Below are 10,000 nucleotides of genomic sequence, written 5' to 3'. Positions count from 1 at the left end.
TCTGCTTTGGCCTGCAGGGTGGAGTTGGAGTAGGTGTACGGCAGCTCTCCGTACCAGCACGTCAGTCGAGGCTCTTCGTAGGACTCTCCTGCAACAGAGGGTCAGGTAATGGATCAGGGCTCAGCATGTTAACAGCTGTGTGTGTGTGTGTGCCGATCGACAGTATGTTAACAGCTGTGTGTGTGCTCCCAGTGTGTGTGTGTGTGTGTGTCGATCGACAGCATGTTAACAGCTGTGTGTGTGTATGTGTGTGTGTGGTTTGGTGTGTGTGTGTTTGTCTGTGTATATGAGTTTGACTAAGTGCCTTTCATCCATCAGAAGCAGCACTGGAGGCAAGGCCATCTTGGCCCACTCTTCTCCCAGCAGAGACCAGACCACTGCTCTCTTCACCCCCCAAAGGCCGTGTGCCAGTCTGCCCATGCCAACGAGGAGACTGCGAATAGCCAGCCCCATTTCCCATGCTCTGTATGTGAGCCCTTGGCAGCGTTGAAATGCTCGCGGATCCCAAACATAATCCGCTACCCAAAACCAAGTCCAAAAGAGGTAACAACCCCAAGCACAGACACCTCCCTCCTCCTCATGTGATGGATGAAGAACAAAAAAGAAAACGATACAAATGAAAACATGGCAGATCTAAAAACAGAATCATTTTTACCTCCAAAGCAAATGTTTGTCTGTGATGTGATGAATTTTGGGCTCTCCAGAAGCCTGGCAGGAACCTTAGTAAAATATGTCAGGCTCTCCCAGAGGGGGTTGACAGACAGAGCTGGAGTGACACTTGACGCTTACAGGGCGGAAAGAGTGACTCAGAGCTGCACTCTTTTTCTCTCCCTCAGAGCTGCACTCTTTTTCACTCCCTCAGAGCTGCACTCTTTTTCACTCCCTCGTTTGGCCTCTGAATGTTTCAATGCAGACGACTGACGGCCAACACAGTTGGATGCGTTCACTCTGACTGAAGGCAGGAAATCAGGCCATCATTAGTTTTCAGAATCCATGCATCACGACGGTTTACAAAATGACACATCGTAAGTCCTGGCTCAAACATTCAAAAGCAAATTGATACAGAAGGAGACTCCGTAAAAAAACTCTAGTCTTACATAGAAAGTGCTGCCTATCGTAACTCCCCCTATTTCCACCGGTCCCGTATTTCCACCGTCTTGCGTGTATGTGTCACTTAATATCCATTTCTATACAAACCAAGACAGCGGACTCCTATAGAAACGCAACCACGCACAACATAGGTGTATCTAAATTAGCTATGTACCAAAAATGACATTTTACCGTGACTCGAGGAGCTGTAAACAGTGTTGTAAGGCTGCGTGTACACAACCGCTTGGAGCTCCAGTGGAATTTTAATTTCACGACGAGAATTCTCAGTCTAACCGTCCATGTGCCGTACAAACGGTGTAAATAGGCGACCCATCAGGCCAGCACTATAACTCCGAGCGTGGTAAACAAAATCGGATATTTCAGGCAGTAAATGCTCCCGTTAAGAACCAAACCAGATTTTGTTCAAATCTACACAACTATGGCTACTGAAAAATGTAAGGTTCATTTAGTAAATGTTATTTTGAAGTGTTAAAAAACATCGTTGTTTTAGAATTTCTGAACAAAAGTGGTGATAATTGGGGGTGTTACGATATGCCTCTTATTTTTTTATTTGCTCCAAATAGGTCAAAAGTCTACTCGGTGCTGGCTTGATCTGTCACCTTGCTCAATAGGCACCACTTGGGAAAACGAATCATTGAGCAAAGTTCACTAGAGACCCTGGGTTGCATTAACTGATTCTGTCAATTACAAAATGTGAAAGACACATTTCAGTGTTTGTGTTGTGAGCTTGCTAACTGGAGTGCTATATTTCAACAATCTATTGGAAGATTATTGTAAACACTGTCATCAATCACATTTATGAAGAGTTTCTGATCCAGAGTACAAAACTACAAAGTGAAAAGTTAAGGCAGCTAGTCTGAAGGTGTGTGTCTATCAATTCTTCACATGATCATATTTTATAAAAACGCACAATGTTGCTTTAATTACACAGACAGACAACTTAAGATGCAACCTTTCATTTAGAGAATTGTTGTTTTGCCAATTATAAGAATATTCACACAGCAAATTATGTCAAGGTTCACGCAAAAAGTCTTCTGTTACTTGAACTGAGAGACTGCCAGAACTATGGCATTTACCTACATGAGATTCAATCATCATTACAAACAGTTCAAACAACTACCACCTAGTGAAAGACGTGAATGCAAAAGTCTGGTGCTTCAATTACCAATATCTTGTGATCGCATGAAATTTGAGATGTAGGATCACGACAACAACCAATGGATGCACGCCAAGACTTACGCAATTGGGCCCTGCAATTGACGCATCATCAAACTATGACTACTGAACAAGACTGCGGACCCTAAAAAGCAGGGCAAAGTGCAAAGTTAGTCTATGAGCAGTTCTCGTGCATGACCTAACGGCATCGTGTAGCATGAGAGTGCAAAGTTAGTCTATGAGCAGTTCTCGTGCATGACCTAACGGCATCGTGTAGCATGAGAGTGCAAAGTTAGTCTATGAGCAGTTCTCGTGCATGACCTAACGGCATCGTGTAGCGTGAGAGTGCTTTTAGCTGACCCACCACTGTTTGTGCTTAGGATCGTTCTCATTGTATTACATTTGCAAACAGATTTTGCCTAATTATTAAGCAAGCTTTAGTTATACTTTGCCCAGCATTTAAATTAGCGCCTTGAGTTTCACTGACACCCAGGAGATGCAAGCAACAGTTCAGTTGAGTTCAAGACAAAAAAAAGTCAAAGCATCCACAGGTTCCTTGTGAGAGAGGCCCATCCACTGACCTTGCCTGTAGTTGGTCTTCTGTGACCAGGGAAGTTCAGCAAGGAGGGTACTGAACATCCAGTCTGCCTCCTCCTGCTGGAGGAAGTCCGGGAACAGCCGCAGCCTGTGCAGAGACACAGCAAGAACAACACACACGTCGGGAGGCTGGGAGCACAGCAGGAACACACACACACACACACACGTCGGGAGGCTGGGAGCACAGCCGTTGCAGGGCAGAGGAGAGAACCGTGCACCTCACTAACTTCAGCACGGCTCTTTGGCAGGTACAAATGTCCTGGGGCTCAGATGAGGATTGGGATCTATAAACTCTCATAAAGAAAGACGCTGGAGCTCTCCGATGTTCTGGGGCTCAGATGGGGATTGGGATCTATAAACTCTCATAAAGAAAGACGGTGGAGCTCTCTGATGTTCACTTCATCTCCTCTTTACTTACTGGGGCAATGGGACGATGCCTTAATGAGGCTTTAATGAGGAAAAATAAACTGAGCATTTAAGTGGTCCTGTTCTCTTCCCCAAAGCTCTCAAGAAGTCTCAGGGACAGAAATGACACACTTACCGGGACACTCCTGAGGGGCGGTGACTGATGTCATACACCCCAGCTTTCCTGGGACAGAAAAAGAATAAGAAATGGGGCATAGTTTAGAGTTGGATAAGAATCTGTGCATCTAACTATCAAGAGAGAAATCTGTCCGTCTGTGTGTGTGTGTGTGTGTGCCTCGGACCATTCATCTGACTGACTTCATACATGGTACTGGTGACAACCCAAGTGAGTGTAGTGTTGACTGTGACGTTTGAGACGCTAAAGAGGTCATCGAAAGACCTTTTGCAGTGTTGACTGTGACATTTAGATATAAGATGCTAAATATGTCATCGAAAGACCTTTTGCAGCTCTTGACCTCAACAGGATGACAACTGATGCCTGAATGTCGTCAAAGATTATGTTATGTACTTGAAATGAGTGGTCGCAAACATTATGTTATGTACATGAAATGAGTGGTGGTCAAACATTATGTTATGTACATGAAATGAGTGGTCGCAAACTATCGAGTGAAAGTGTTAACCGCTAACTATCCTAGTAATTTTCATATTTCGGCCAAAATAGGCTACTTTTTAGCTGTTGATTCTTATGCAGCCTAAGTAAACACTATCACGTTAGGCTGCTATCATAGTTAGCGCCTATGCTGTTAGGAAACAGCCCATGTAACCAAAGCCTTGTTAAAACACACTACAGAAGTTGAGGTATAACGTTTGTGCTGTCAAAATAGGCTACAGAGTATGCTTACTTGGCTTACTCATTGCTGCATCATTCTGGCCTATAAATTGAAGCCTACGTCTGTAGCCTGGCACATACAAGAATCAAGCTTTCCAGTTGTAGTATATCGTAATCTGTAGAAACAATGTGGCTTTGCTGTTCCCTCAATGCCCAAGGGAACAGCAAATTGACACTGTCACTGTGTTTACAAAGTGTAATTTCTTCAGTGTTGTCCCATTAAAAGATATAATAAAATAATTGCAGAAATGTGAGGGGTGTACTCACTTTTGTGAGATACTGTACCTTTAAACTATACTAAGACTTATCCTGAGATCTACACTGAGACTTATTCTGAGAATGCGAAATTCAGTAGGTCTGGTTTCTCCTTGATCATTAATTATTGGGTAGCTTTAAAATTGGTTTGAACAACATTGAATGTTTGACTTCCAGCTTGCATTGGTTGTTAAGTGTTCATTAGTGTATTCGGAGTATAGAATACTGTAGGTCTATGTAATCTGAATAATCATACTGTAAGTCATTTGTATTTTTTTAAACTAATAAAATGTTTTACACAGCAGCCTTTTTGCATTTACATGCAATGGCAATTTCTTCCTTGGAATTACATTGTTTAGTTATTACATTTATTTGTTGTATAAAAGGACCCATCTACATGCAGTAATATTATACATGAATTAAAAATGTTGTTATACTGACATTTGCCCTTTAAGATCTGTCATAATTGACCCATTAATCAAAGATGTATCAAATCAACCAGCTGCCCCTGCTTTATAAATTCTGCTGCATTCATAAAATAACTGGTCAGATGATTATGGCATCTTTATTCTTTAGAATACAAGGACAAGGACAATTTCTGTATGATGGCCTACTTACTCAATAACTTTCTCCTCAGGAATGTCTCGAATGGGCTGCGTGACACGGAGAGAAGAGATAGACAATGTCTAAGCCATGTCTAAAAGTTTGTTATGTGTTAAAGGCCAGAATAAATCCGTTATTACCTTGGATGGCTGCTGAAATTCATATGTCCGTGGCCCTGCTTTCCATGATGTAGATCCAGAACAGGGACCTGAGGCATAGATCATAGATCACATACCTATATAATCTCACAGTTCATTATAAAACCGTACTGAAGCGTCCAGAGGTGGCTTCTGGCCCTCTGTTTACCTGCGGGGCTGCTGGGTTTGGCAGCTGTTGGTCTGACCGGTGGTTTAGCCCAGCAGCCTTGGACTCTTGCTCGCTGGCGTTTATCTCCCATGAGAGAAACACTGTGGAGAATTCATACTCATTACTTTCACCAAACTTTTTTGATTCTGAAAATAACAAGGACCTCACAATCTATCAATGTATATAGTACTCTCTGTATAGTACAATCTCTAAGGCAGGTGAATGCTGCCACCCAGAGGCAACATTTAGACATTATGAAGCTCATCTTCACACATGCTAAGGACATACATCTAAACGGCGGGGTCAGAAAATAAAACCTTTACACCAATTTAAGCCTTGATTTGCAATAAGCCGACTCCATAATTGTTTTCTTGAATATGCAGACTTTGACTAGTCAGTCAACGTTTCTAAGATAGTTGGGTTATCTGTGACAGGTGCCACTTTCTTACCTGCCAACTATGATTTAAGCTATATGAGCTAGAGTACTGTAAACATGTGTTTTTTTTTTATTACCCCCCCCCCCCCCCCCCCTCCTAAGAAAGTGGCACATTCTCCTTTTACCTCACCTTTGTTTTCAGTGAAATGTTTCTGTCTGTGTAAGTTTCTCTCACTTCGGTGCTCACAGGGATGTTGAAGATGCAACAGGTTAGGTTAGGGGTTTGCCCAATAACAATATGGATTCATGTGGTTAAAAATATTGTAAAATGCCCTAAACAAAACCTGTCTCTGCGACCTCTCCCTGTTTTTTTATTGTCAGAGCCTTGTTGGGGCTTGTTTCAACAGCACACAGGAAGTGTGGAAAGGCTCCTTACCCTGACAGAACAGTAAACAAAACAAAACCAGTCATGACAACAACACACATCAAGGATGCATGTTTATGTGCTGTAGTTGTTCCAAAACGTGTGCTCACCCAAAATCCTTCCCTCCTTGTGCAGCCACTGCGATGGGTAGTCTGGCATTTTTAGGAAAAAGGTGGAAGCTAAAATCAACAGTTTTTTTTTTAAATTTTATCAGACATAGGTGGCAACGTGGTCCGCCCTACCGGTGACCGAGTCGTGGACTGCCTGATCACAGAATTTAGTTTACCCACCTTTTTTTTAACCACTATGGCCCTGGTTGTTTACAGGGGTAAGCACACAAACATCATGGGTAGGCCTGGGTATTCCATCAACCTCGCTAATGAAGGCGGCGCTTAACAGAAATAGCTTGGCTAGCGTAGACTTTCACTTGGGGCTGAAGCCGTTCCATTAACTCAAGTTAGAGGCATCTTGGCCTCGTTTATTCAAGCGAGGTTTAAGTCAGCTTCATCTCTGCTCGTGCACGAGGTAGAACAGTACACCAAAACAGTAGATTGACGAAAAGAGGATATATGTCGTAAAATTAAGACAATACTAGACGATTTCTGTTCGATTTGGCAAGCGCCATCTACAGGATTTTCATCTTAAGTCAGCTTCATCTCTGCTCGTGCACGAGGTAGAACAGTACACCAAAACAGTAGATTGACGAAAAGAGGATATATGTCGTAAAATTAAGACAATACTAGACGATTTCTGTTCGATTTGGCAAGCGCCATCTACAGGATTTTCATCTTAAGTCATCAAATTTAACATCGAGAGAAAAAATTGATTGCTTACAGAAATTGGAGAATAATGAAAGCATACATTTAAAACAACAATGCTAATGAACTATCGTACTATCTATAGCTTACGTTCTTAGATTAAAAGTGTTCACTCCAAATTATTGTCTAGGTGTAGGTGAAATGAATAAAATAGTATCAACATAATAGCCTATTGTCTCCCATAAGTCCCAACGTGTTTGAAATAAAATTATCTGAAATGCAATGGCTTTCAATTCAATTTATGGCTAGTATTTAATCTGTGTAGCACACAGTTGATTCGACATTCATGAACAATCGTCGACACATGAAGCAGTTTTAATTATTAGCTGCCTAGGCAGGGGTTCCCAAACTTTTCCACTACAAGGCCCCCCAAATACCACTAGGTTCTGGCCAAGGACCCCCTTTATGTGTTATTAAACCTATGGACAATACTACGGCAAATGTAAAAATACATGAACCTAATCCTACAGTAATAATTATTTTAGCCACAAGCATTTCGCGATGGAGCATACAGTGTGTAAAAATTGCATTTGGGGCTTTCTACTATATAAGAGCTTTCACTCTACTATTATTCCCAGTCATTATCATGGAAAATATAATGTTCAGATATGCGACAAATTATTATAATGCCCTTGTATAACAGCTTCCCCTCATAGTAAGTATAGTAGGTATATTTTTTTTTAAAAATTAAATGTATTTATTTATTGCTTTTATTTTTCCTTCCAACTTGCTGAGGCCCCCCTGGCACCCCCTCGCGGCCCCGGCCCCCACTTTGAAAACCACTGGCCTAGGCTACAGAATTATCATTGGCTTGCATCAGATATAATATAGCCACTGGCAGCTGTCACTGAACAGCCTACCAAATGTGCATGGCCCTTTATCAGCAGTAGACATATCTTTCATCAAAGATTATAACTAAAAATGCCATTATCAAGGTGATAAACTATGTAGTCTTAATACTTTGTATGCTAAGCTAACCTGCGAACACGCAAGAACGCAATTCCATTCATATGCCGTCTCGCTGCACGTTACACCACCACCGAACCTAAGTGGCGCAGAGTAGCAAGATTCCTAGAACCACACGCATGTGAAGTTAAAACATTTTTAATCTTATACATTCTTTGGAGCTAGTGAATGTGTAAATCCATGCTTGGTGACACTGTCGGAAAAAACATTTCTAGGCCTACTTCTATTTTTGAAGTTGTAGGCTACAGGTGACGAAAGCACAGGTTGACGGAACCATCTTTTTGGACTCGTTTTCCAACAGATTGTTTTTTTTGCAACACAGCTTAATTAAGTGTGCTTGCAAAGCAGCACACTTATTGTTCTTCTTAAGTTTTATTATTATTATTATTTTTATTATTATTTTTCCCGTCTCCCTAATTTTTTGTCAGCCCTAGCGCCTAGGCCCTTTGAGACAGAGACACTGTTCCAACTTTAAAACGTCCGGTCAGTACCGGTGTAAGTTGGTCGCGAAGATGACGTCAGGTGGGCGTGCCGTTCGTCCGCCATATTGGATTGAACAGAAAGCGAAACTAAATTTTCACAGGTCACAAATTTGATCCGAACGCCACGAAACTTGACGTACATTATCCTTGGACCAAGCCTCACAAAAGTTACCGGAAGGATTTTTGATTTTCAAAAGCGTTTGCCCGTCACAGCCAAACGAAATCGGCGGCGAAGCTCCGAAACAGGAAGTCGTCCATATCTCAGGAACACTGTCACATATCGATACCAAATTTTGTATATGAACTGGGGACTCCAGTGTGAGGGTGCATAAGCTAAAAAAAAAAAAGAAATATTCCAAAAGTTTCCATCATTTGGCAAACCACCCACAGGTATTTGGTAACTCTCACCATTCACCATTGCACCATTCACCTTCTATCACAATGCCTTCCAAGTATGCTCAATGTCTCTGGGCAGCCACAATGTCTCCGGGCAACCTTGCCCAATCATGAAATCCTTGCTCTGCCATGGGATAGTATGGACTTACGAACTGAAACAGCAAGGAGAACAGTAGCTATATATAGCTTACATAATAGAGTTGTTTTCACATTGACGGTATTCAAATTAAATTTTTCATTATTGTTAAATATCATGATGGGAGAGTATTATTAAAAATGTTACAAGTATGCAAATGCATATGTTTACGGGCATTTAGGTTTTACTGTGTTGTTTTGTTGTAAAGACATGCAAGGCATTCTGGGCCGTAATGAACAGTGGTCGGCAGCACTCCATAGGCTACGTATTAATATGAATAGGTGTTTCTGTAAACCTAGGGATAATAAACAGCTATCTCTGTTACAAAAACGAGCTGGTAATCGTTCATTGAAGAGGGTACTATGATAAAAAGATTGTTTTCCTAAAAGCATGGAGTTGACGAAAGAATAAACAATCAATGTCACGTTAATGTTAAATAGCCTAGAACTATCTGAACGCTAGGTGGCAACGTTGTATTACATTTCACTAGTGTAGCCTACTTGAAATACGGTGTGAGATTCCCAAGTAAGGAAGGTGCAAATATTATGTAATTTATCATGGGAAATTATTGGAAATGTTATTTCTTGTTTATTCTAATTGCAAACCACACACATCCATTCGGAATCACACGTACACATTTAATACTGAAAGACTATCATTTCGTTTATTTGATGTTGCCTTAGCAACACAGCCTTCAGAGCAAAGATTCTAGAACAGGGCGTCAGAGAGACACGTTTTGAGTTTGTGGCCAAGAACCTAAAATATCGGTTTCCATGTGCTGGATGGTGTGCGTCCTTTATGAAAGTAAGTGTTTTATACAGTTAACGTTACAGACATAATGAGTCATGTTGTAGTGGTCAACATAAATGTGCCCCTTCTGTTATTAGAATGCTAAGCAGAGAAGCATGCTAAGCAGAGATTTAGTATCATTAATTTCTTGTGTGGCTAGCTATAGGGAGGAGGAGATGTAGTGCTATGTTGCTAATTGGGATTTATGTTGTTTAGCGTAATGCCATGGTCATTTGATTGAGATGCTTGCACTCGTAACTTCGTCACGTGTAACTTTAGGACTGCTATTTTTTTTTTTACTAACAGTAATTCACGAAGCACTTTAGCCCTAA

The 10,000-nt window shown here is 41.3% G+C and overlaps 1 protein-coding gene and 1 long non-coding RNA gene across 9 annotated transcripts in view; one reads left to right on the top strand and one right to left on the bottom strand.

The window, feature by feature from the left end:
* alkbh3 (alkB homolog 3, alpha-ketoglutarate dependent dioxygenase) overlaps window positions 1-10,000 on the bottom strand; it is a 23,841-nt gene that overhangs the window by 5,900 nt on the left and 7,941 nt on the right. For 2 of the 8 annotated variants that reach the window (XM_042109571.1, XM_042109570.1), the window contains exons 2-9: window positions 6,192-6,233; window positions 5,848-6,094; window positions 5,282-5,382; window positions 5,116-5,183; window positions 4,991-5,025; window positions 3,404-3,451; window positions 2,847-2,950; window positions 1-88 (exon numbers count right to left, since the gene is read on the bottom strand). The exon at window positions 1-88 is cut by the window's left edge and continues 1 nt beyond it. In XM_042109571.1, the coding sequence (XP_041965505.1) occupies window positions 1-88; window positions 2,847-2,950; window positions 3,404-3,451; window positions 4,991-5,025; window positions 5,116-5,183; window positions 5,282-5,372 (434 nt within the window). In that variant the 5' untranslated portion in view covers window positions 5,373-5,382; window positions 5,848-6,094; window positions 6,192-6,233. Of the gene's footprint in view, window positions 89-2,846; window positions 2,951-3,403; window positions 3,452-4,990; window positions 5,026-5,115; window positions 5,184-5,281; window positions 5,384-5,847; window positions 6,095-6,191; window positions 6,261-10,000 lie in introns of all 8 variants that reach the window. The other 6 variants (XM_042109564.1, XM_042109565.1, XM_042109566.1 and 3 more) reach the window with 6 other exon arrangements.
* The window catches only part of LOC121723667, a 25,009-nt gene continuing 17,979 nt past the window's right edge, over window positions 2,971-10,000 (top strand). The window contains exon 1 of the long non-coding RNA XR_006035005.1: window positions 2,971-3,051. This is a non-coding gene — a long non-coding RNA (uncharacterized LOC121723667). The remainder of the gene's footprint in view (window positions 3,052-10,000) is intronic.

The sequence above is a fragment of the Alosa sapidissima genome, chromosome 11, assembly GCF_018492685.1.
Source record: "Alosa sapidissima isolate fAloSap1 chromosome 11, fAloSap1.pri, whole genome shotgun sequence".
Lineage (NCBI taxonomy): Eukaryota > Metazoa > Chordata > Actinopteri > Clupeiformes > Clupeidae > Alosa > Alosa sapidissima.
This window is presented reverse-complemented; position numbering and strand designations above follow the sequence as displayed.